Genomic DNA, 27,995 nt, shown 5'->3' with positions numbered 1-27,995 from the left:
AATCTCAAGCAAATATATATTAAACACAATTTACAAAAGAAAATAAACAAAAGTAAACATAACACGAGTGCAAGTTGAGGAAATTATACACTCAGTAGCCACTTCATTAGGCACAGGAGGTACCTAATAATGTGGCCACTGACTGTATTGTATGTTCATGGTCTTCTTCTGTAGCCCAGCCACTTCAGGATTCAATGTGTTGTGTGTTCAGAGATGCTCTTTCGCATGGATGTTTCAGTTACTGTCACCTTCCTGTCACATTGAATGGCCATTCTGACCATTCAACCTGACAGGAAGTCTGGCTATTCTCCTTTGACCTCTCTCATTAACAAGGCATTTTCAACAACAGAACTGCTGCTCACTTGATGTGTGGTGTTTGTCATGCGATTCTCTGATGCTAGAGACGGCTGTACGTGAAAAACTCAGGAGATCAGCAGTTTCTAAGGTAATTAAACCAACCCGTCAATGCTACATAACTCTCTGACTTCAATTGAGGAATAAAAGAGTGGCAATCCCTTTACTGGGATTGTGCTACAGGCCCCCAACAGTCGGTGTGAATTAGAGGAACAGATATGTAGGCAAATCGTAGAAACATCAATATGGTTACAATAGTAGGTGGGGGAGGTTAACTTTCTCAACATTGATTTGTATTACCATAGTGCAAGGGACTCAGATGAGTTGGAATTTGCTAATTGCTTCCAAGGAAGTTTTCTGAGACAGTCTCACTGAAGATGGGCTGTACTCAACCTGTGTGTTGCTAGACAACACTCTTGCATGTTGACTCCCCAGTGAAACTGGGAAATGAAGTGTCTGCGAGGGAACGCTTTGGGAACAGTGACTTTCATTCTGTAAGCTTCAGGGTGGTTATGGAAAGGGATAAATTGGTCCTCAAGTTGTCTTGAATTGGGGAAAGACTGAACTCTATAGCATGAGAGGGCCTGTTGAAAGTAGATTCATAACAGATACTTGCAGGTAAAATGACAACAGACATTTGGAAGTCCTTTAAAGGAGAATCGGGTGAGAGCTCTTCTGCCAAAATGATAGACAAAGGTGGCAACGTTAGCAAACCTTGGATGACAAAGGATATTGAAGGCTTGATGGAAAGGAAGGACATGGCCGGGATAGGCAACTGGGATTGAGGGCATCTATTGAGGAATTAACAACAAAAACAAGAGAAAATCTCCAGGTGCTGGAAATCCAAGCAACACACACAGAATGATGGAGAGTACAGCTGACGTATTGGGCCGAATCCCTTTGACAGGATTAGTTCAGCACTAGCAACAGTTCGGCAAAGCATTTTGGGCTGGAGGGCCTAAACTATGCTGTACTGTTCTATGTTCTATGACTATAGAGAGAATTGAAGAAAGAAATTAGGCGGGCAAAAAGAAATCACTGGCAAGAAAGGGTAAGGTGAATCCCAATACGTTCTGTATCTCAAAGAAAGTGTGTAGTCACGGAAAGATTTAGTCTTTTTGGGGATCCGTGGGGTAATCTGTGCATGAGGTCAAGAAAAGTATGTGAGGTTTCTTTTCTTTTTAAATCTTTTTACTAATTTTCCAAAATTATAAACAGAATAACAATATTGATACAGAGATTGGAATTATTTTATTGTTGATAAACATGTACAAAAAGACTTCAAATAATACAGGTGTAATAGACTTCCAAACTCTTAATATAGTTAATCATAAAGAAAAAAGAAATAAAAAGAAAAAAATAATGCAAAGAAACCTCCCCCCCAAAGAAAACAAAAAAATAAAACTAAATACAAACCCAAAAAGAAAGCAAATGGAACAAAACAAGGCTGGACCAGTATCTTGAATGGAATACATTCAATAATATCGTCAACTCCACTCCTCTATTCATATATTTTAAGTTAATAAGAAGGATTCGGAAAAAGTCAATTTAACATCATATGAAAATGTTGAATAAATGGCTTCCAGGTCTCTTCAAATTTAACCGAAGGATCAAAAATGTCACTTCTAATTGTATACGCAAACACAAGGAAATCTGCAGATGCCGGAAATTCAAGCCACACACATCAAAGTTGCTGGTGAACACAGCAGGCCAGGCAGCATCTCTAGGAAGAGGTACTGTCGACGTTTCGGGCCGAGACCCTTCGTCAGGACTAACTGAAAGAAGAGCTAGAAAGAGATTTGAAAGTGGGAGGGGGAGGGGGAGATCCAAAATGATAGGAGAAGACAGGAGGGGGAGGAATGGAGCCAAGAGCTGGACAGTTGATTGGCAAAAGGGATATGAGAGGATCATGGGACAGGAGGCCTAGGGAGAAAGAAAAGGGGGAGGGGGGAAACCCAGAGAATGGGCAAGGGGTATAGTGAGAGGGACAGAGGGAAAAAAAAAGGACAGACAGAAAAAGAATGTGTGTATATAAATAAATGACGGATGGGGTACGAGGGGGAGGTGGGGTATTAGCGGAAGTTTGAGAAGTCAATGTTCATGCCATCAGGTTGGAGGCTACCCAGACGGAATATAAGGTGTTGTTCTTCCAACCTGAGTGTGGCTTCATCTTTACAGTAGTGGAGGCCGTGGATAGACATATCAGAATGGGAATGGGACGTTGAATTAAAAACTATGGCCACTGGGAGATCCTGCTTTCTCTGGTGGACAGGGCGTAGGTGTTCAGAGAAACGATCTCCCAGTCTGCGTCGGGTCTCGCCAAAATATAAAAGGCCACATCGGGAACACCGAACACAGTATATCACCCCAGCTGACTCACAGGTGAAGTGTCGCCTCACCTGGAAGGACTGTTTGGGGCCCTGAATGGTGGTAAGGGAGGAAGTGTAAGGGCATGTGTAGCAATTGTTCCGCTTACAAGGATAAGCACCAGGAGGGAGATCGGTGTGGAGGGATGGGGGAGACAAATGGATAAGGGAGTCGCGTAGGGAGTGATCCCTGCGGAAAGCAGAGAGGGGGAGTGAAAGATGTGCTTAGTGGTAGGATCCTGTTGGAGGTGGCGGAAGTTACGGAGAATAATATGTTGGACCCGGAGGCTGGTGGGGTGGTAGGTGAGGACAAGGGGAACCCTATTCCTAGTGGGGTGGCGGGAGGATGGAGTGAGAGCAGATGTGCGTGAAATGGGGGAGATGTCATTTGGGACTTGACAAGGTACTACATACTGGATAATCCAGAGGATTAAGGCACATGGAATCCAAGGTTAGCTGCTGGATTGAGAATTTGGAGACATGGGATAGTGGTGGAAGATTGTTTTACTGATAGGAAGCTTGTGACCATTGGGATACCACAGGGATCAAGCTGGATCTTGTTGTTTGTGGTATATATTGATGATTTGGATATGAACCTAGGAGGTACAATTAATAAATTATTGGATTACATGAAAATTGGGAGTGTTGTGGATAGTGTGGAAGGTTGTCTAAAGCTGAAATGAGTTGGGCTGAGTGTTGGCAGATGGAAATTAATCCTGATAAGTATGAGACAATACATTGGTAGGACTTATGCAGTGAATGGTAAGACATGAAGAAATGTTGTTGAATAGAGTGACCTTAGGGTTCAAGTTCATCAATACTTGAAAATGTCAACACAAGTTGAGAAGTTATGCTAAAGCACATGGAGTATTGCATTTATTCTGGTCATCACCCAAGAGGAAGGATAAGTTTGTGCTTGAGAGAAAGCAGAGGAGATTCACTAGGATGTAGCTTAGAATGAATAACTCTTTTTAGAGAGAGAGAGAGAGAGAGAGAGTGTGTACCTGGAGCAAAAAATCTTTGAGGCGACTTGACTAAGATGCATAAAATTATAACAGGCAAAGGTGAGGTAGATCATAATAATTTTTTTACCCTTGGAAGAGGTATCAGGAATATGAGGACATAGTTTTAAGGTGAGAGAAAGGAATTTGAAAGAGGAACTGAGGAAAAATTGTTTTACACTGAGCAACATACATCAAAGTTGCTGGTGAACGCAGCAGGCCAAGCAGCATCTATAGGAAGAGGCGCAGTTGACGTTCACTGCGCCTCTTCCTATAGATGCTGCTTGGCCTGCTGCGTTCACCAGCAACTTTGATGTATGTTGCTTGAATTTCCAGCATCTGCAGAATTCCTGTTGTTTGCGTTTAAATTTGCACTGAGCAGTTGATTTGTGGAGGTGATGGAGTCAGATGTAATCACTGCTTTAAGGGACGTATAAATTGACAAATAGTCAAGGCAGCACTGAATATAGTCCTAATATGGGCAAATGGGATTACTGTGTTTGGGTTAAAAAAAATAGCAATATATGTAATGTGGTGGGCTGAATAATCTATTATCCACACAACTGTACCTTTGAGATTTGTCTACAAAAAAATTAGTCACTTTGTGTCAACCCAAGGAATTATTTAAATTGTTTAAACAGCTTGTCCTCTCACCTTTTTATTTTCTATAATGGAAAAGTAAAACTGAAATAAATAGCTATCAGGGAGGAAATTTTACCATGATTAAAGTTGTACTCTTCACGAAGGAAGATGGCTATGGTTGTCATAGGTAAATCATCCTGGTCCCAGGAGATCTCTGCAGGAGTTTCTCAAGTTATGGATGAAGATAAACTACCTTCAGTAGCTTCATCAATAACGTTTTGTCCATCATAAGGTTTGAAGTGCAGATGTTCTGACGAAGGGTCTCAGCGCGAAATGTCGACTGTACCTCTTCCTCGAGATGCTGCCTGGCCTGCTGCGTTCACCAGCAACTCTTATGTGTGTTGCTTGATGTTCAACAATTGTTCAGTTGTTCAGTTCCATTTGCAACTTCTTAGCAAGTTACAGTCACTTTCTTGCTAAAATTCATTATAATTGGTAAGTAATGCTTGTGCCGCAAAAGTGCTAAACAATTACTATCTAGGATTTTGGAGTACCTGGGTTTCATCACCTAAGTTACAGAGAAAGGTTGAACAAGTTGGGTCTTTATTCTTTGGAGTGTAGAAGGTTGAGGGGGGACTTGCTAGAGGTATTTAAAATTATAAGGGGGATAGATAGAGTTGACGTGGATAAGCTTTTTCCATTGAGAGTGGGGGAGACTCAAACAAGAGGGCATGGGTTGAGAGTTAAAGGGCAAAAGTTTAGGGGTAACATGAGGAGGAACTTCTTTACTCAGAGAGTGGTAGCTGTGTGGAACGAGCTTCCAGCAGAAGTGGTTGAGGCAGGTTCGATGTTGTCGTTTAAAGTTAAATTGGATAGATATATAGACAGGAAAGGAATGGAGGGTTATGGGCTGAGTGCAGGTCGGTGGGACTAGGTGAGGGTAAGAGTACGGCACGGACTAGAAGGGCCGAGATGGCCCGTTTCCGTGCTGTAATTGTTATATGATTATATATGGTTATCTCAAACAGTGGAGCCAACCCTTGATATTAAAAGGTATTGACGTTGTGATTCTCCCTCCATCACAATCCAGAATCATTGGAACTCTGCAACCTCAATGTTCTTGTTACATATCCTGACGTGAAGTTATACCATTGATCCTTGATCATTGCTGGGTCTGAATCCTGGAACTCCTCACTCAATGACACTATGGAAGGTTTTCACCAGAAGGATTGCAGTGGTTCAAGGCCACAAAATGGTCTTACCAAATAAGATTCCCACTTGGTGTCCTAAATTAAGATTACCCCCATCAGAGAACTTTTACTGAATGCATTCTGGAAATTTGCCATTTCTACATGCTGTGTACTACAACAGCAAATATAATCAAAGTCTTACAAAGGTTTTTCTGTTTCTTAGTAAGTTCTGAGTCAATCACGCAAGTAAAGTGGCAATGTTGTGATGTGAACTGACCACGCTCACTGGAGAATGTAGACTCAGTCCATGAGGGGTATCTATTTCAATCTTCACCTTAGAAGTAGTCAACAGTTGAGATGTGAAACAAATGCCAGGAATCAAACTTAGGCACCAGTTGGCTTTGCACACAATTGTGCTTTGATGAATTTCTTTAGTTTTTTTTACTCTTCTCTCTTGACCCTTGCCATGAAATGCAGTTCAACGTTTTATAATGGCTGCATCTCCAATTCAACACATGAATTTCCTCCATTTACACTAATTCAAAACAGGTGATAAGCAAAGCCAAAATTTAACATATCATGAAACAATAGTTTGATTTACTGTGGATTTTTTTAGATGTGTTAATTTTCTATATGTTCTGTGTGTGCTGTATATGTTGTGTCTGATTGTTGGTACTATGTTTTACACCTTGGCCCTGGAGGAGACCTGTTTTGTTTGACTGCATTCATTGTATGGTTAAATGACAATTAAACTTGAACTTTTCAGTTTACCCTCCCTGAAAACTATATTTTCTATTTCTTGGAATGCATTTCAATGGTTTGGATATTAGTCATGACTGAAATATAAAATTCAAGGGCTTCCATGACACATACTCCCTATTCCTTATCTAGCCAGAAATGCTGCTCTATGACTCGGAAATGCATGTGGGAATAAGCAGCCAATAATTTCCTTATCCATTACCATCATGAATAACTTCAATTTAGCAACAGTGGAGAGGAGAGCACTCCATGGGGAAGCACTTGGAGAATGGGCGATAGGAGCAGAATATGTTAAGCACAACAGAGCCTGAGCTCGTGCACAATAACTGTTATGTGCAGCTCTTTTGCAGACTCAGTAGTTAAGCATAACACTGCTATTCTGTGGGCTCAAGGAAATCTTATCCAGACGGGACTGTGAAATCTTGTGTGAATGTTTGTGGATGACTCATACTATTTTTATTGCTGTGTTTGCAGCAGACAGGGTGAAAGATATCTTGCCAATATTTGTCCACATTGCAAAACAGATGGAGAAATGAATACGTCTTTTTAGTGTGAAGGGCAGTTTGTTCTCTTTTGGTTTCCTTTAAAAAAAATATGCTTCATCTCCCAGCTCTGTTGATTTTTACTTCTGTATTAAAACCAAGCACTTTATTAACATTTGCAATATATATGTGAAGGTCTTGATTTCACATAATGATTGAATATTCAAGAAAATGCTATTCACTCTTGGCGACTGAATGAAATATTAACTTAGAACATCACTCATTCTCCTGTGAGGGTTGGGTCAGTTGAATCGTGCAATGTACTCTCACTGGGTTATTGTTCAAAACTATTGCTCTTGTGCCACGATGAGGCCACCCTCAGGGTGGAGGAGCAATACCTTATATTCTTTCTGGGTAGCCTCTAACGACGGCATGAATGTACATTTCTCCTTCAGGTAAAAAAAAATTTCTCCCTCCTCCCCCACTTCTTCCATTCTGCATTCTGGCCTCGTACCTCTTCTCACCTGCCTATCATCACTCCTTCAGTCTCCTCCTCCATCCCTTTCTCCTATGGTTCGCTCTCCTCTCCTATCAGATTACTTCCTCTCCAAAGCAACGCACACAGAATGGTAGAGGAACTCAGCAGGTCAGGCAGCAGTTATGGAGAAGAGCAAACGTCAACATTTCAGGATGAAACCCTTCTTGAGTGCTGAGGAAGGGTCTCAGCCGAAATATCAATTGTTCACTCTTTTCCATGGATGTTGTCTGACCTGCTGAGTTCCTTCAGCATTTTGTGTGTGTTCCTTTGGATTTCCAGCATGTGCAGACTTTCTTGTGTTTGTGATTTATCCTTACTCTCCAGCCCTTTATCTTTCCTACTCACCTGGCTTCACCCACCACCTTCTAGCTTGTCCTCCTTCCCCTCCCTCCCCCAACCTTTTTATTCTGGCATCTTCCCCCTTCCTTTCCAGTGCTGAGGAAGGGTCTCGGCCCAAAATGTCAACTGTTTGTTTGTTTCCATGGATGCTGTCTGACCAGCTGAGTTCCTCCAGCATTTTGTGTGTGTTACTTTGGATTTCCAGCACCTGCAGAATTTCTCATGTTTATGATTGGTTTCTTATCTGTTGCAAGTTGAGGCCATATATTAGTTTCTTTCCAATTTACCTTTCCTTTTCTAGCAATCACTAAAGCACATGGGTTAGCTGGCCATTATCAGAGCGGCTGTTAAGGTTATCTGCTGCATGCAAATTAGATGTTAGATTTCCCTCAAAAGAGTACACCATTGGTTGTGTAGTACTTTGGGGCATCTTAAGATTGGAAATATCTTGTATAATTGCATTCTTTACATATTTAAGGAGATGTTTGACAAAGGTATGAGGAGAAAGGAGCAGAGCTTTATACTGATAGAGTAGATGCAGAATGACTAGAGACCTGGAGCGAGCAGTATAACTACGGGCATCAGCTGGGTGGGCAGTAGTTTCTTTATGCTGTATGTCTTATGTTAGCCAATGCACTGTTTTTGAATAAATAAATACAAAATTTAAAAAAAAATGTGTTCTACTTCCACCCCTTGTTCAGATATTTCTTTGCATCAGTTAAGTAATAAAATATGATGAAGAAGAATTTGTGTCTGTCCCTGGAATATCATTGTTATTTCTACATGTGATGCCAACTCCCATTTCTACCACACCCTAATGTCCTCTGGACCCTTCAGAACTAATTCATAGCTGGTGAAGGACCATATGGATTAAGTACAGTTGCTGCTGTAATCTAAGGTATAAAAGAAATATGTAATGTGAACATACAAAATGGCCCCTTGGCCTCTTGAGCCTGCTTTTCTATTCAATAAGATCATGGCTGATCTAACTGTAACCTCAAATCTTGATTCCTGTCTATCTAGTAATCTTTCACCCTCTTGATTATCAAAGATATATATTCAAAGGCTTTGATTCTATTGCAGAGTGAAACAATGCTGCTTCTCTTACTTAGGAGACCAAATATTTGTATACTTTGACCCCTTGTTCCAGTTCTTTCTCAAGAGAAAATATTCTCTTCAAGTCCACCTTGTCAACCTTTCCCCATAAGACTACGTGCCGTGCCACTAATGCCAGCCATCTATACTCCAAGATCCCACAAACAACTAAGTAATAAGCAGGATTTTTTTTTGGTCGAGCTAGTCAAAGAACTATTAGAATAGTCTGGTGCAAACATGTTTGCAATTAACTACTTGTATCTTTCCAACAGGTTTGTGCTGAAGGGAATATGTTGGAATTTCAATGGCCTTTTGTAGGACATTCTCAGAAATCCCAACATGGTTCCATACTCATCTGTAACCTGCTGCTGCAAGGCATTGGGAAAACAAGAGGAACATTGGAATGTTGTTACTGCTTGGTTGTAATCTGCCAGTGCACTTTGCCCATCGGTTAGCAATACTGCCCTATATTGGTTGGGAATACTGTCTGGTGTGGGGTTCTAGAAAAAATAACAGATGGAAGTACCTCAAAGAAAAGGATTCCAGCTGATTCATGAAGCTTTTGAGTGTTAGATGAAAGCTTGTAATCAAGATTATGGTCATTTTACTTGGATCAGGAACTATTGTTTCAGTTTTATATCTAGTGCCAGATTAGCAGTATTGCCAGTTTTATACTGCTAGAAACTTTCAACCAAGTTTTAATGCTCTATGTAAAATGCAAGTATGTCTAACCAGAATGCTATGTTACAGTAAAAATATTCATATTTACTTAAGATGCATATCTTCTTTCTTCACAGTGTGAGTGGGGCAGATGCTGGGAACATTATTAGACTCTTTGCTCCAGATGTTGGAATGTTTGTTGCTGGCTTGGCTACATGGCTCGTCTGTAAAAGTTTAGTTCAGCAACCACCAACAGAGGACATGGCACAGTACAACCCAGAGTTCCAGAGTGAAGAACTGGTAATTTTCTTTCTCTTTGCTTTCCCTACATCCTGTTTCCTGAGACTTTAAAGAACCTTCTTTTCAAAACCCATGAGCTGCAAAGCAACACAGTAGCGGAGCAGTTAAAGCAACACTATTACATCTTGAGGTGTCGGAGTTCAGAGCTCTTTCCTGAGTCTGTGCATCCTCCCAGTGGAATGCATGGGTTTTCTCCAGGTGCTCTGGTTTCCTTCCACACTCCAAAGACGTATCAGTTGGTAGGCTAATTGGTCATTGTAAATTGTCCTGTGATTGGCCTAGGGGGTTTCTGGGGCTGGGCGGCTCAAAGAGCCAGAAGGGCCCACTGTGCACTGTATCTCTAAATAAATAATAAAATAAAGCTATTGTATTGCTGGCCCCCTGTTTATATGTTGCATTAAAAGCTGATGGTTAATAGGCATGCATTTGAAGTAGCTGTGACATTTGCAGTTTAGTTGTGATGCTGCTTGAAGCTGTCTTCCTTGTCGCTGCAGATTTTGGTTGGTGTCAGCTGACTCATTGAGTTAAAGAATTCAGTTTGTCTAAAGAAAATCTATACATGAGAATCAAAACAAAAACAAAAAAAACTGGCTGAAGAAAATCTGAAATAAAAACAGGAAATGCTGGAAACATGCAGCAAGTCAGACTATCTGTGGGAAGAGAAATAGTTCATGGTCAAGTATATGACCATTTATTAACTTTTTCTCTTTCTACTGATGCTGCTCATCCTGCTGAGTGTAACATTTTTTTGTTTTTACTTTAAGTGTAAATTAATAAATTCTATGCTGCTGGGAGAGTCTAATGCAGCATTGCAATGACAAATCTCCATCTGCCATCTAACGAAAAATGCACGAGGTAATTATTGAGTCTAGAAATGGGTGAGTGTAACAGACATCCTATTTCTAAAGGAAGTTTAAATGTGTGAACTTCATCTTATTTAGCATCAATAAATGCCACATTGACTGACTTGCAGTATAAGGATGATGCTTATTTTTCCTACACTAAAGAGAAATTCTTGCATTTGCATAGAACTTATTAAATACTCTTAAGAAGCCTCAGAGTGCTTTAAGGCCTATGGACTACTTTCTGAAGTGTGTTCATTGTTGTAACATAGAAAGTGAAGAGGAGCATCTTTAATCAAAGTTGTGTTTCCCATGCCATTGACACGAAGCTGCTGCCTCCTAGCTTCAGTGACCTAGGTTCAATCTGACTTCCAAAGCTGTCTGTGTGGAGTCTGCAGGTCCTTCCTGTGGCTGTGTGGGTTTCCTCTGGGTGTTCTCGTTTCCTTCCATGTTCCAAAGATGTAGGGGGTGATAGATTGGCCACTGCAAAATACTCCTCCTGTGCAGGTGAGTGTGGAATCTTTTAGGAGAACATAGAACATAGAATAGTACAGCACAGTACAGGCCCTTCGGCCCACAATGTTGTGCCGACCCTCAAACCCTGCCTCCCATATAAGCCCCCACCTTAAATTCCTCCATATATCTGTCTAGTAGATAGGAATGCGTGGAGAATAAAATAGTGTTAATTTAACGTTGGTACAGATTTCATGGACTAGAGGGCACACTTTCTATGTTGTATAAGTCTCGAGCATCAAATGTTTTTGCATTTTGAATTGTTTTTGCCATTCCCTGTTAGGTTTTAGTAAAGGCAACTCGTTTAACAGTGTAAGCTTAAATTTCTAGTGATTAAAATTGAAATATAAAATTGATTTAATGCACTTCCTTTCTAAGTTACAATTTAGTTTTCAGATTTAGCCTATAAAATGGTGCCCCAGAAAATAAGATGATGTGCAACACAATTTTATTGCTTCTGTCTAGTACAATAATTATAGTCCACAGGCATTAGTCTTTGAAATGGAGACTTTGGTCACTTCTGGAGTATTTACTAATACTCTTGCCTCATGTGCACAACTTTTTTTACGGGGAGAATGTTTACTATAACATAAGCTCTCTGCTTTATGGGAATGTCAGTGTTGCAGGAACTCACACAGTGGCTGAACATTTGTTGAAACTTGAACAAAGGGAGAGAAAGGATCAAAGTATGAAAGAAAAAACAGAAGAGAAGACAAAAAGAAATTGAGCACAAGGGAATACAACTAAGAAAACAAAGAAAAACAGACGATTGCTCATTAAATACTTCAGTTTATGTGAGAAAAAAATCCCTAGGATGGCATCCAGCTGTTTATTACTGTTTTTGGCTCCACTAAACCTATCCGAGTCCATTGTTTTGGATGATCTTTCTTACTGTGAATATTTTTCTGACATTATTTCTAATTTGTTTGGCATTGGTGTGTTGCTTATCCACTGCAGCTGAAACAGTATTCCATGCATGTCTGTTGAGGGGGTTACTGTGGAGTCCAGTTTTCTGAACCACAATGTCTTGGTCCCTGCTTACCTCTGCTGCAGAAACCTCCATCATGCCCATCTGGAATTGACTCTTCCAACGGTGCCATGATCAACGTTCCGTCCATCCTCTATTTTCCATAAACTGTAGTTCATCCAAAATCTTGCTGCCTTTTCCTGATCTGCATTGACCCACAACCCCCCGTTTGTTATATTGGCTTCTAATTAAGCAGAATTTTGAAAAGTCTTCCATCACTTCTGCTCATAGAGTCACAGGGTAATACAACATGGAAATGGGCCCTTCAGTCCAGTCCTTGAGCAGGCCAATCCAGGTGCCAACTTTCCCTTTTAAACCTTTACTGTATCTCGAACCACCTTCCAACCCTATGGCCACAGAACTATAGAAACATGGAGACTGGATGAGTAGTTGGCCCTCTGGGTCCCTGCCAGTCAGTGGTGGAATTTGGTTTAATCACATTGCCTAGGTCTTATCCCACAGCCCTGAAGGTTATGGGTTTTCAACTATTCATCCAGGCACTGTTTATATTAAATATGGTGAGAACTGCTGTGAATGAATTATTTTCCTCAGTTCCCTCTTTAAAATTTTCAGACAATTTAACTTAAATCAATGCAACTTGTTACTGACCTCAGTCTCTATTTTACTCAAAATTTCTGGTAACACCTGCATAAATCTCCTCTACACTGTCTCTAGAGTCACTGGAACTTTCCAGTGATATGGTGACCAGAAGTATATGCAATGTGCCAGCTGTGGCCTAACTAATGCTGTATTCAGTTCTAGTATATCCACCCTGCTCTTGAATTCCATGTCACTTACATTAAAAGCACATATCTTGTCTGTTCTACAAACCACTGTAAAACAGAACTAATGTTTTGGAGCAAAGGCCTTTGTTCAGAACTGGAAAGAAAGAAAGCAAGTTGCAGAGTGGGTGTGTTAACACTGCTTCTCCTTCCATAGATCCAGTCTGACATTCTAGTGTTTCCATCATTTTTGGTTTTTGTTTCAGGTTTTGTCATTTTGATTTTAACCACCTGATCTACCTGTCCTACCACCTTCTGGGATTCATTTCATCGCTATTCATCACCTGATTTGTTTGTCCTCTGAGAAATCTTTGCTCTTCCAATCCCAATCACTTCACCATCAGCAGTCTTGTTTGCAGCCCCATCACTCTAAGCTAAGTAGAAACATAGAAAACCTACAGCACAATACAGGCCCTTCGGCCCACAAAGCTGTGCCGAACATGTCCTTACCTTAGAAATTACCTAGGGTTACCCATAGCCCTCTATTTTTCTGAGCTTCATATATCTGTCCAGGAGTCCCTTAAAAGACCCTATCATATCCGCCTCCACCACCGCCGCCAACAGCCCATCCCACGCACTCACCACTCTCTGCGTAATAAACTTACCCTTGATTTCTCCTCTGTACCTACTTCCAAGTACCTTAAAACTGTGCCCTCGCGTGCTAGCCATTTCAGCCCTGGGAAAAAGCCTCTGAATATCCACACGATCAATGCCCCTCATCATCTTATACACTTCTGTCAGGTCACCTCTCATCCTCCATCACTCCAAGGAGAAAAGGCTGAGATCACTCAACCTGTTCTCATAAGGCATGCTCCCCAATCCAGGCAACATCTCCTCTGCACCCTTTCAATGGTTTCCACATCCTTCCTATAGTGAGGAACCCAGAACTGAGCACAGTGCTCCAAGTGGGGTCTGACCAGGGTCCTAAATAGCCGCAACATTACCTCTCGGCTCCCAGACTCAATCCCACGATTGATCATGGCCAATGGATCGTATGCCGCTTAACCACAGAGTCAACCTGCGCAGCAGCTTTGAGTGTCCTATGGACTCGGACCCCAAGATCCCTCTGATCCTCCACATTGTCAAGAGTCTTACCATTAATACTATATTCTGCCATCATATTTGACCTACCAGAATGAACCTCCTCACACTTATCTGGGTTGAACTCCATCTGCCACTTCTCAGCCCAGTTTTGCATCTTATTAATGTCCCGCTGTAACCTCTGACAGCCCTTCACACTATCAACAAGACCCCCAACCTTTGTGTCATCAGCAAATTCACTAACCCATCCCTCCACTTCCTCATCCAGGTCATTTATAAAAATCATGAAGAGTAGGGGTCCCAGAACAGATCCCTGCGACACACCACTTGTCACAGACCTCCATGCAGAATATGACCCACCTACAACCACTCTTTGCCTTCTGTGGGCAAACCAGTTCTGGATCCACAAAGCAATGTCCCCTTGGGTCCCATGCCTCCTTACTTTCTCAATAAGCCTTGCATGGGGAACCTTATCAAATGCCTTGCTGAAATCCATATACACTACATCTACTGCTCTACCTTTATCAATGTGTTCAGTGACATCCTCAAAAAATTCAGTTAGACTCATAAGACAAAGCCATGCTGACTATTCCTAATCATATTATGCTTCTCCAAGTGTTCATAAATCCTACCTCTCAGGATCTTCTCCATCAACTTAACAACCACTGAAGTGAGACTCACTGGTCTATAATTTCCTGGGCTAGCTCTACTCCCTTTCTTGAATAAGGGAACAACATCCGCAACCCTCCAATCCTCCGGAACCTCTTCCGTCCCCATTGATGATGCAAAGATCATCAGCAGAGGCTCAGCAGTCTCCTCTCTTGCCTCCCACAATAGCCTGGGGTACATCTCGTCCGGTCGCAGTGACTTATCCAACTTGATGCTTTGCAAAAGCTGCAGCACATCCTTTTCCTTAATATCTACATACTCAAGATTTTCCATCCACTAAAAGTCATATCTACAATTGCCAAGATCCTTTTCCGTAGTGAATACTGAAGCAAAGTATTCATTAAGTACCTCTGCTATCTCCTCCAGTTCCACATACTTTTCCACTGTCACACTTGATTGGTCCTATTCTCTCATGTCTTATCCTCTTGCTCTTCACATACTTGTAGAGTGTGTTGGGGTTTTCCGTAATCCTGTCCACCAAGGCCTTCTCATGGCCCCTTCTGGCTCTCCTAATTTCATTCTTAAGCTCCTTCCTGCTAGCCTTATAATCTTCTAGATCTCTATCATTACCTAGTTTTTTGAACGTTTCGTAAGCTCTTTTTTCCTTCTTGACTAGATTTACAACAGCCTTTGTACCCCACGGTTCCTGTACCCTACCATCCTTTCCCTGTCTCATTGGAACGTATCTATGCAGAACTCCACGCAAATATTCCCTGAACATTTGCCACATTTCTTCCATATGTTTCCCTGAGAACATCTGTTTCCAATTTATGCTTCCAAGTTCCTGCCTGATAGACTCATATTTCTCCTTACTCCAATTAAACGCTTTCCTAACTTGTCTGTTCCTATCTCTCTCTAATGCTATGATAAAGGAGATAGAATTATGATCACTATCTCTAAACTGCGCTCTCGCTGAAAGATCTGACACCTGACCAGGTTCATTTCCCAAAACCAGATCGAGTACAGCCTCTCCTCTTGTAGGCTTATATAAATATTGTGTGAAAAAACCGTCCTGAACACAACTAACAAACTCCACCCCATCTAAACCCCTCACTCTAGGGGGATGCCAATGGATATGTGGGAAATTAAAATCCCCCACCACAACAACCCTGTTATTATTACACCTTTCCAGAATCTGTCTCCTCATCTGCTCCTCAATGTCCCTGTCTATAAAAAACACCCAGTAGAGTTATTAAGCCCTTCCTGTTCCTAACTACTGCCCACAGAGACTCTGTAGGCAATCCCTCCATGACTTCATCCTTTTCTGCAGCTGTGACACTATCTCTGATCGGCAGTGCCACACCCCCACCTCTTTTGTCTCCCTCCCTGTCCTTTCTGAAACATCTAAAGCCTGGCACTGGAAGTTACCATTCCTGTCCCTGAGCCATCCAAGACTCTGTAATGGCCACAGCACCATAGCTCCAAGTACTGATCCACGCTCTAAGCTCACCCACTTCGTTTATGATACTGCTTGATTTAAAATAGGCATATCTCAAACCATTGGCCTGAGTGCGTCCCTTCTCTATCACCTGCCTATCCTTCCTCTCGCACTGTCTCCAAGCTTTCTCTATTTGTGAGCCAACTGCCTCTTCCTCCTTCCCCCTCCCAACAGTGCTCAAGCAGGGGTACTTATTGTTAAGGGGTACAGTCACAGGGGTACTCTCTAGCCTCTGACTCCTGCCCTTCCCTCTCCTGACTGTTACTGAGGCCCCATCTTTTGATTCCATCTTTGATTCTTTCCACCTGTCCATCTTACTTACTCCTTTAAGATGCTCCATAAAAACCTACCTCTTTGATCTTGATTTAGGGAAATACCTTCAGATTATTTATTCAATTGAAGGTGCTATATAAATGCTAATTGTTTTTGTTGATGCTCCGTGACCCTAGTCACAGCTCTCAAAGTGACCTCACCAGAGAACCAGTGAGACTCCTTAGAATTTATTCTGAGACTTACTTCCAAGGTAAGCATGTTACTGCACTGAAGCTGCAAGACGTATTAAGTTTAAAGTTACTTGGTGCAAATATGTTGATACGTGCCTGTTTACTTGAGTAAAAAGGGTTTCTTTCATGGTGGGCTGTCTGTAGTGGAAATGTGCTGCCTGTCATGTTGGCATCCAAGGAAACGTGCACAGTGTGCTGGGTCTCTGCTGTAAGCTCTCACCAACTCCCAATTGACATTCTCTGGATCACTTTCTTTCTGCCCTTAATTTATACAGCACCCTGTGCAATACGGTGTGTCACGAGACTGGCAACTATGAATATCAATTGAGTCAGGTTTTATAAAAAAAACAAACAAACATTTATTAAACTCTGCTCAAGAATATAGCGAAATATATTGAAACGACTGACTTAACCGGAAATTAGCTGCTATATGGCAACTCTGGAATAGTTCTTAAAAGGGTAAATGCGAAAACAGTTCTTAAAGTGGTAAATTTGAACACAGTTCTTAGAATGGTAAATTCGAAAGTCCAAGAGATTTATGCAGTCAATTAGGAGAGACTTCCCTGAAGTAAAGAATTCCTCGAAGATGTGTTGTTACTGCTGATCCCAGCCGGAACCTGCCTTGTCCTCAGGATTCACGACGACGGAAATAAAACAGTTTAAAGGAACTGACCTTTTCCTTTGGCGAATAGACACTGCACTATCCTTCCTACTTTAACAGGGGAATATCTCAGTTGCAGGTCACTTTTACTTAAACGAAGATTCAATAAAAGTCGATCCTTTCCAAAATTGCCAAACGATATCAGCTTTACTTGACTTGGCAAATTCCTGTATTTTGGTAAGGTCTTCACTCTCCAATACTACTTACAACAGAAAGTAGAACTCCACTTTAAAACAAAACTGTGTCATAAGCCTAATACGCGGCAAAACGGAGTATCTAACACAAAGCTAACTGAAAACTAACTATGTCACCAGGGGTCTCCTGAACAGGTCATCAAGTGACCTCACTGGCGGGAAAATTACATCATGTGACCTCCGCAAGAACCATTACATCATCCTCATAAGACAATCACAAGATATCCATGAAGTATGTAACAGGTGCAATACTGCCATCAGTTCTTATCTGGACAATGTGAATGTGTACCCATTACTGTATAATATATTACAGTAATTTTTGCATTACAGTCTTATCAGTGTGAACTTGTAAATCTTTATTTTGAGGTAACTTGTTTTTTTATTCTTCTCTTTAAATATTTGTATATCCATGTACTTGTAATCCTACAGTGACACTGTAATTTCCTTTGGGATCAATAAACTATCTATACATCCATCCATCAATCCGATCCAGTTTTAACCCTTCCAAAATCTTTCTGTAACCGATCACCTGTCACCCTCCCAACTTTATCCCAGCATCAAAATGTATCCATTTCCTCCTGCCAATGACACACAAACATCCAACGTATTTCCTTGAATCTGCTATAGTCCACGGAGACCAGTACCACTTCACACCAGTCAGTACATCGTCCCGTAAACCAATGCAGGAGCTCCAGTGAATTAATGAACAATTCCGTGTGTTGGCTCTGTGTATCTCTGTCCTGTGTATCTAAAGACTGCTACTATTAACACAGTGACCCAAATTCTTAAGCCAATTCCCAGGTGAGCTGTTTAGAGCTGAGATATTTAAAGTGTAGGTGGGAAAAAACCCACGACTGTGCTACAACACACAGCTCGAACCACATCATCAAGTTCGCCGATGACACGACCATGGTGGGTCTCATCAATAAGAATGATGAATCAGCATACAGAGAGGAGGTGCAGAGCCAACAACCTGTCTCTGAATGTAAACAAAGCAAAAGAGATGGTTGTTGACTTCAGGGGGACATGGAGCGACCACTCTCCACTGAACATTGATGACTCCTCCGTAGAGATCGTTAAGAGCACCAAATTTCTTGGTGTTCACCTGGCGGAGAATCTCACCTGGTCCCTCAACACCAGCTCCATAGCAAAGAAAGCCCAGCAGCATCTCTACTTTCTGCAAAGGCTGAGAAAAGTCCATCTCCCCCGCTTCCCCCATCCTCACCACATTCTACAGAGGTTGTATTGAGAGCATCCTGAGCAGCTGCATCACGGCCTGGTTCAGAAATTGTACCATCTCGGATTGTAAGACTCTGCAGCGGATAGTGAGGTCAGCTGAGAAGGTCATTGTGGTCTCTCTTCCCACCATCACAGACATTTACACCACACGCTGCATCCACAAAGCAAACAGCATTATGAAGGACCCCACGCACCCCTCATATAAACTCTTCTCCCTCCTGCCATCTGGCAAAAGGCAACGAAGCATTCGGGCTCTCACGACCAGACTATGTAACAGTTTCTTCCCCCAAGCCATCAGACTCCTCAATACCCAGAGCCTGGCTTGACACCAACCTACTGCCCTCTACTGTGCCTATTGTCTTGTTTATTATTTATTGTAGTGCCTGCACTGGTTTGTGCAGTTCATACAGTCTTGGATAGGTCTGTAGCCTAGTGTAGTTTTTGTGTTTTTTCTTATGATGTTCAGTGTAGTTTTTGTATTGTTTCATGTAGCACCATGGTCCTGAAAAACGTCGTCTCATTTTGACTATGTTCTGTACCAGCAGTTATGGTTGAAATGACTAAAAAGTGACTTGACTCGACTTGAAATTTTCGGCAGATTAAGGAATTAAGGGCCATGTGAATCTGAGAAAGGAGTTTAGGCTTGCACCTGATTGGATAGGTTTCTTATTATCACATGTACTGAAATACAGTGGAAAACTTTTTGTTTTGTATGTCATCCAGATGGACCATGCCATACGTAATTTCATCGAGGTAGTAAAAAGAAGAACAGAGTACAGAGCAGAGGAAGTGCAAGGGCTGAGGATGTAGATTGGGAATCAACGTCCTGCCCATTGTTCACTTTGGGACCTTGTGCTTTGCCTATTGAAGTGCCTGTCCATGGCCCAACAGATATAGTTTCAAAATCCTGTTCAAGATTAGAGAATTCAAGAATCATTTTCACCCAAAGGGTGTCAGGCCTGGCAAGGATTCTGGAGGCTGAACCCCAAACACCTTGAAGAGGTACCAAAATGAGCACTTCACACGAAGTACTGGAGGAACTCAGCAGGTCAGGCAACCTCTATGGAAATGTATAAAGAGTCAACGTTTTGAGCAGAGACCCTTCATCAGGACTGGAAAGGAAGAGGGAAGAAGCCAGAATAAGGTGGGCGGAGGGGAAAGAGTACGAGATAGAATGTGATAGATGAAGCCATATGGGTGGGGGAGAAGAATGAAGTAAGAAGTGAGAAGGTGCTGGGTAGAAAAGTTAAACAGCTGGAGAAGAAGAAATCTGATAGGAGAGGAGAGTGGACTGTGGGAGAAAGGGTAGAAGCAGGGGCACCAGGGGGAGATGTTAGGCAAATAGAAGAGAAGAGATAAGAGGGGGACCAGAGCAGTGAATTGAAGAAAAGAGAAGGGGAGGGAGAAAATTACAGGAAGGTGGAGAAATCGATGTTATGCCATCTGGTTGGAGGCTACCCAGATGGAACATAAGGTGTTGCTTCTCCAGCCTGAAAGTGGAAATAAAGGGGGCCATGACCGAAATGTCAGATGGAGAATGGGGTTGGAATTAAAATGCTTAGCCACCAGAAAATCCATCTTTTTGCAGATGGAGGAAAGCTACTGCACAAAGTGGTTCCCAAGTCTACGTCGGGTGTCATCAATGTAGAGGGAATTCACATTGAGAGCACTGGATACACTTGATGACCCCTACAGATTCACAGCTGAAGGGTTTCCTCACCTGGAAGGACTGCTTGGGGCCCTGAATGGAGACGAGGGAGGTGGTGAATGGACAGATGTAGCACTTCTTCCACTTGTAGGGTTAAGTACCGGAAGGGAGATTAGTAGGGAGGGACGAATAGGAAAGAGAATCACGGAGGGAGCGATCCCTGCAGAGAGTGGGGGAAGTAACGATGTGTTTGATGGTAGGATCCTGTTGAAGATGGTGGAAGTTGTGGAGAATGACATGTCTGATGCAGAGGCTTGTGGGGAAAGTAGGTGAAGACAAGCGGTTGTTAAGGTGGTGGGAAGATGGGGTGAGTACAGATGTCCGAGAGATGAAGGAGCTGTGGGTGAGGGCACCTCCACCATTGATACTATTTTCTACTGGATAAACTTATATGTAACAGTGGCAATTAAGAAAAATTGGGAGATCAGTTCCAAAAGGGCAATGCAACAGAATGATCCTAACTTACTGGAATCTAACCAAAGAAATAAGAATCACCCAAAAAGGTTTGAGTGGGATTTATGCATTATATGTGCATGACACTCATTGCTGTGCTTTAAGAATAAAGACCATAAGATATCGGAGCAAAATTAGGCCATTTGGCCCATTGAGCCTGCTCCACCATTTCATCCTGGCCGATCCAATTTTCCTCTCAGCCCCAATCTCCTGCCTTCTCCCTGTATCCCTTCATGCCCTGACCAATCAAGAATCTATCAACCTCGGCCTTAAGTATACAGTACATACAAACTTCGCCTCCGCAGCTGCCTGTGGCAAAGAATTCCACTGATTCGCCACCCTCTGGCTAAAGAGTTTCCTCCTCATCTCCATTCTAAAAGGACGTTCTTCTACTCTGAGCCTGTGTCCCCTGGCCTTAGACTCTCCCACCACAGGAAACATCCTCTCCACATTCACTCTATCAAGGCCTTTCACCATTCGATAGGTTTCAATGAAGTCACCTTCCATTCTTCTGAATTTTAGTGAATACAGGCCCAGGACCATCAGATGCTCTTCATATGACAAGCTATTCAATCCTAGAATCATTTGTGTACCTTTTGAATCTTTATCCACTTTCTCTGTTTTAACTCTGAAAGAAAGGAATTAGAAATATTATTACATCTTGGGAATTTAATAATATTCTTTTATTGTTTACTGTTCTACATTTTATAATGGAAAAATATTTGAACAACTGTAGTTGTGGAACAACCAGTGAAGTGGTTGATTGCAATGGAAATGGAAGCTGGCTTGCAGATGCTGTGTTGAAGAAATAGATGTCGGAAAGAAGACCTTTCATTCGATACCTCTATCACAGTGCTTTGATTTCTTCTTTGTGGGTGTATGGTTGAGTTGTATTCAATTAATTTTGGTAGTGGAAGTAAAGTGTGCTGTTCAACAAATAGCATCATTGGGAATATGAGAGATGGCGAAATGCCGATGACAAGATGAATTGCACATGGTAATACCTTGTTATTTCCCCAAATAGACAATTGCACCCGATACAATCAGTATCCCGCTCTAAACTGGATACAATCACTACCCATATCTAACCTGAGTGTAATCTCTTCCTTGATCTAACCTGGGTACAATCATCGCCCTGATCTAACCTGGGTAAGATCTCTACACTGATCTAACCTGGGTACGATCACCCCCCTGATCTCACCTGGGTACGATCACCCCCCTGATCTCACCTGGGTATGATCACCGCCCGGATCTCACCTGGGTACGATCACCCCCTGATCTCACCTGGGTACGATCACCGCCCAGATCTCACCTGGGTACGATCACCCCCTGATCTCACCTGGGTACGATCACCGCCCAGATCTCACCTGGGTACGATCAGCCCCCGATCTAACCTGGGTACGATCACCGCCCTGATCTAACCTGGGTACAATCACCGCCCTGATTTAACGTGGGTATGATGACTAACCTGATCTGACCTGGATTAGATTATGTTTATGTCTGATATACACATGAATAAGTGGTGCACTTTCTTGACTTGAAATGAATAGATCTTTTCTAGACAAAAACGTAAGAAGAACTGGAGACAAAGACTCAGTGGATCTTGTAGAATCTATGGAGGGAATTGGACAGTTGATTTTTCAGGTCAAGCACCTACCTCTGGGTCTGACTGAATGGTAGAACTGGTTCAAGTGACTGCAAGTCCTATGTTGCCCTTAACAGACCCACTCTAAAGCAGGGTCATGGATGTTCCTGGTTTATAAACCATATCACAGATCAGGGTATTTTGGCACGCTGTACTTCCTCTATGTTTATTACTGTTTCAACTTTGTTAACAGCTGAACTAAAGTGGCTGTTCTGTTTTCAAACAAAAAATTCTGGAAAATCTGAAGGAAAATAGAAGATCTTGGAAATTCTCAAAAGCTCAGGCAGCCTCCCTCATGTCTAAAGACTGAGATCACTGCAGCCTATTTCAGTTGTTCTGGTTACAGTCTACTGTTTCAAAGAAAAAAATCTTGGAGGCATCTTTTCAGTGGGGATGCAATTTGTTTCAGACTGGCAAAGAGTCGAGTGTGAGCTCTCCAGCTGGCAGTCGGTTACTCTTAATGGTAATTTAAAACAAAGATGGTGTCATAAAGATATTTACAAATTATGAATATGCTACAAAGATGCTATTCACCTGGATAGAATGCTTCAGTGTGTTTGCAATTACTACAGCAATACTTTCAACTGAAAGCCTGCGGATTAAATTCATATGTAGTAAGTTTAGAACTTCAACTCCAGATAAGTGAATGCTCATTCCAGGATGTGGAACACTCTTTTCTGAAAAGCAGATGGATGGGGAACACACGTTTAAAAATCTAATGGTAGAATCATTAGGATTTCAAATCTCTTTAACATCTACTCAAGAGCTTTGGTCCATCAGAGCATTTTAAAACCATTGCTAGAAAAAAATACTTCTATTTCTTTAAGGAAGAAGGTGAAGTGCCATTCTATAATCTCACCTTGTGAAAGTCCCTCAAGACTTGTTTCCAACACAGTTATTTGCACAGGTCATCCAGAAAGCAATTGTATCTGGAAACAAGTATCTAACTTACAGAAAGATTGAACTTCAGAGTAAGTTTCATTGCTACTTCCCCAAGATAGCTCATCGTTATCACACTATTCCATCTGCACATCCCTCCAACTTTAAAACAGTTCCAGGGAACATAAAGCATGTTATGCATGGATGAGCATTGAAAGAGTTGTATCTAAAAGGATTGGAAGTAAGGCTGGTAAAAATAGAATTTTTTTTGTTGTGTGCCAGCCTGCAGCTTCCTATGTCATAAATTTCAGTGATTCTATGAAGAAAGAAATTAGTTACCAGTGCCACTGGTAGATCTGCTGCCTCACAGGTTCAACAACATGGGTTCAGTCCTAATCCTGGATGCCGTCTTTGTGTAGTTTGCACACTCCTCCTGTGAGTTTCCCCACAGGTGCTGCAGTTTTCTCCCCCATTCCAAAGATGTACAGATTGGTGGTTAGTTGGCTATCGTCATTCCCTCCCCAGTGAGTTGATGAGTGAATTTGATAGGGTCTCAGAGATCTCCGGAGGAGAGTTGATGCGTTGTAGATGGGCCAAACTGACCTCCTTCGATCTTGTAAATAAATAGAGGGCCTACATTACTGTAGGTATTTCCAAATAAAGACAGAGACACAGGAGACAGAAGATGATGACATCTAGAACAAAGCTTTGAGATCCGACAACATTTTGTGTGTTGCCTCAATAAAGTTGGTTATCAGTAATTTCCAACATAATTGTAAATCAATAAAAGTGCCAGCTTTGTGTAGCCCACTTCAGTTCTCATATTTCTTCTAAATGTGCATTCATATTTTGCATTCATTAGCTCAAATACTGTATCTATGAAGCAACAATAAACCTCGACTGGGGAAGTACAGACCATTCCAATGAGAAGTAATATTGAATCTTTCTAATTAAATGTTTGCCTTTTTATCTAAGAAATTTAATACAGTAATAAGATTGGAATCATAAAGATATTAACAAATTACAAAAATGCAGTTCACCTAGATATAAGGCTTCAGTGTTTTTGCAGTTACTACAGTGATACTTTCAATTGAAAGCCAATGGTCTGTTGGTTTGGAAGTTGTGTAGAGGTCTATTCAGACCGAGGAGCAGGAGTTTGCTCATCAAGGTCTGTGGAACAAACTGAAATCGAGAAACAGCATTCTGATACAGGTGAAAAACAGGAGAAAGTCCGCAGATGCTGGAAATGCAATGCACACATAATGCTGGAAGAACTCAGCAGGTTAGGAGACATCTATGGAAAAGAGGATACAGTCGATATTTCAGGCTGAGACCCTTCTTCAGGACTGAGAGGGAAATTCGGAGATGCCTGAATTAAACAGTGTGGGAATGGGAAAGAGTCTGGCTGGAAGGGGATAGGCGAAGCCAGGTGAGTGGGAAAGGTCAAGGGCTGGAGAAGAAAGAATGTGATAAGAGGGGAGAGTGGACAATAGGAGAAAAGGAAGATGAAGGAGACCTGGGAGGGAGTAATAGGCGGTTGAGAAGTTATAAAAGGTTAGAGTGAAGAATAGAGGAAGGGAAGGGGGGAATTTTGTTCAGCGGAAGGAGAAATACCATCAGGTTGGAGGGTATCCAGACGGAATATAAGGTGTTGCACTTCCACCCTCGGGGTGGTATTATCTTGGCACAAGAGGAGGCCATGGACTGACATGTCAGAATGGGAAGGGGCTGATGGGGTGGAAGATGAGGACAAGAAAATCTCTATCACTATTATATTGGCAGGAAGGTGGAGTGAGCGCAGATGTACTGGTAAATGGAGGAGTGTCATAAGTGGCCAGGTGTGTCAGGGCCAAGTGCATGACAGGTGATATGACATCTGTCATAGAGAGGTTCTGTTGGTAAGCATATTGGTGAGTGTCCATTGTAGCAGGAATGGAGTTTTTCTTTGGTTCCATTACCAACTGTTCAAAGCAAATTATGATGATCGGCATCAGTACCACTGGATGGTAGATAATTAGTTCTGAATGTGTAAGAGTTCTTTACTACAGAGTTGATGTTGGCAGATCTGAAGCATATGGGGATAGCAGCTTGGATGAGAGATGTGTTAAAGGTGTCCATGAAGATGTCAGTGAATTGGTGTGCATACTCCATGAATACTCTGCTTGCGATGTTGTCTGGCCCTGCAGACTTATGGGGTTTGACTGTATGCAGAGTCCTTCCCTGTCTGCTGCTGTTACAGACAGTGGCTGCTCACCTGGGAGGGGGGTGGGGGGAGATGTTATACAGTGGTGATGAATGCAACAGTAAACTCCCTGAGCAGGTAATGTGCCCGGCCTTTAATTGTAAGATGTTCATTTGCCCCCAAACAGTGATTGCAAACTACACTTGAGTTTGTGCACCAATCTTTGTTAATGTACACATAGATTCTCCCTCTCTTTTCCATTGAGATGAAGTGCCAAGTTGGACATATTGTTGTTTAGTTACGTTCCATTGAAAACCAGAATGCAGCAAAATCAGCTGCACTTTTACAATAGATATCACTCTTCATAACAAAAAACATAAATACACAGAACATGAAGTCTTTATGATAGCACAGGCATGTGATTAAGGTATTGGACAAATGTCTATAGGCATGGACCATTGATCAGGAGATATGAATTCAGTCCCTCTCATACTTCTTTACTTTTGCAGCTGGGGGTCGTAAATTCATAATTAAATACACCTGACATAAAAATCAGGTTTAGGTTATGTGACTTCAGAGCCTTCGGAGATGGTCGAATCTTCTGCTTCCTCAGTTCCCGTGCAATTAGTATTGTCCAATAAATTATCTATACCTCACTCATAGCACAATACCCAGTCTAGGATACCTGTTTCCTAGTTTGCTCCTCAACATACTCATCTAAAAAAATCTGATATATGTTTCAGAAATTTAACATCCATGATTTTATAGTTACTTTATTTTAGCTTATCTATATAAAGTTAATATCACTCATGGTACCATTTAAATTCTTAGCCTACTTTCTAAAACAAAATGCATGTAACTATATAGAGTATTCTGTTGAACCCCTTGTCAGTACCTCCAGTTGAACTCTGTCTTTTTGTGTGTTTCCCCCTTGCAGACAGTCTGTGGTTTTGTATTACCACGTGCTCCTGCTCTACTCCGACCCCTGTATTACTGAGTACTCCGTCTCTAATCTGTTTCTCATTATTACCTGTATTGCTGCCACCTGTGTCTCATTGTGCTCCACCTATCATCTGCCTCTCTGTGTATTTCAGTCCTGTGTCTTCACCTGTTTGTTGCCAGATTGTGCCAGTTGAGTTTTCCTGAGCCTTTCCAGCATTCGTATCTGAACTCTGTCCGTCGGAATATCGACTCTGCCTGTTTCCCAATTCTGGTTTTTGGATTTCTCTGGATGTTTTGATCTCTGCCTGAACTTTGACGCTGAGTTTGTTTGCACCTTGAGAGTTGTTGCACAATTAATATCACTGTGTGCACAGTACAGCGTCTGTGATTGGATCCCTGCTCCAGAATCCTGACACTCCTGTGGTTTGAACAGAGGGCCACAGTGGGTGTATAAAACCTAGGACAATCTCTATCACCCGCATTCTCTAAAACTAAACGTCAAGCATTTTTTTCTTTTCTCAGTTTTACTATTTCATATAATTCCCTGTCAGTTTATTCCTTCTCAGATTTATGTGACATTTACTTAATCTATGAATTTGTTTTCTGAACTTGCTCAAAGCCCAGATTTAGCCATTTTCCCTCATTCCTGGTCTATCAGGCTATGAAATAATTGAGCTATCCTCTATGATACTTTCTCAGCTCGTACTGAGCATGGTAATGACTTGATGCTGAGGTATTGCTAAGTCAAAATGGAACTGCCCGTTCCATTGTCCAATTTGGCTGAATATTGTAGTGGGTGAAGTAAATTGGCATTTCTTTTGTTCAATACAGCACATTAATATGATTATGTTGTAGCAGTCCATCTCTGACCATCTCTTCCAATATAATAGTAACATTTTTCTTGGATCTAATATTTGTGCAAATGGAAACATGCAATAGCTAACATATCCAGTGGCCAGCAAACAGTGCCAAAGAAAACTATTGTGTTTAAACTGTATAGATTACATTTGCTACTGAACTAATCTGCTTTCACCCACTTTCTGTCAATTCCACAGAGGAGGATTATGGAACGAGAGCATTCCATTCCTTCAGATAGAATTGGTTGCTTGCAAGCTTACCATTTAAAACAAGTCACTTATATCTTGGCTTCTATTCAGCACTATAAGCTAATGTTATAATTGTTACTTTAATATGATGAAGAAATTTCCTTGATACACAGACAGCGTCATCAACAGCTCACTCTTCATTAAAGAATCTACTGTGCTTATTTATTCAATGATTATTAATTATGCAGGTTTACTCCTGCAGCAAGGTGTGGTATAAGGGACTTGATCATCTTGAGTTACGACCCAATAAGGATTTTTTTGTACAGTACTAATGTGGAAATAACTTCATGGTCTGTGAAAAAAATTCTGTTAAATTAATGAAAATATTATCTGGAGTACACTTGATTTTTAGAGAATCTTGCCACTGTGGGATGGTCATCTCCATCTCTTGATCGAATCAAAGATAGGGAAAAGAGGCAAAAGTTTCACCCACCTAAAATAATTCAAAGCACACTGGATTCCATGATTTGAGACACATCTGGATTTGTCATCTTTTATCTATGGA

At 41.6% G+C, this 27,995-nt stretch overlaps 1 protein-coding gene across 3 annotated transcripts in view; it reads left to right on the top strand.

Annotated features, from left to right (window-relative positions):
- The window catches only part of LOC134352116 (piezo-type mechanosensitive ion channel component 2-like), a 627,709-nt gene that overhangs the window by 383,584 nt on the left and 216,130 nt on the right, over nt 1-27,995 (top strand). For all 3 annotated transcript variants that reach the window (XM_063059335.1, XM_063059328.1, XM_063059345.1), the window contains exon 5: nt 9,504-9,666. In XM_063059335.1, the coding sequence (XP_062915405.1) occupies nt 9,504-9,666 (163 nt within the window). The remainder of the gene's footprint in view (nt 1-9,503; nt 9,667-27,995) is intronic.

This window comes from Mobula hypostoma, chromosome 1 (genome assembly GCF_963921235.1).
Source record: "Mobula hypostoma chromosome 1, sMobHyp1.1, whole genome shotgun sequence".
Taxonomy (NCBI): Eukaryota; Metazoa; Chordata; class Chondrichthyes; order Myliobatiformes; family Myliobatidae; genus Mobula; species Mobula hypostoma.
Note: the sequence above shows the minus strand (reverse complement) of the source record. Positions and strands in the feature narration are given on the sequence as shown.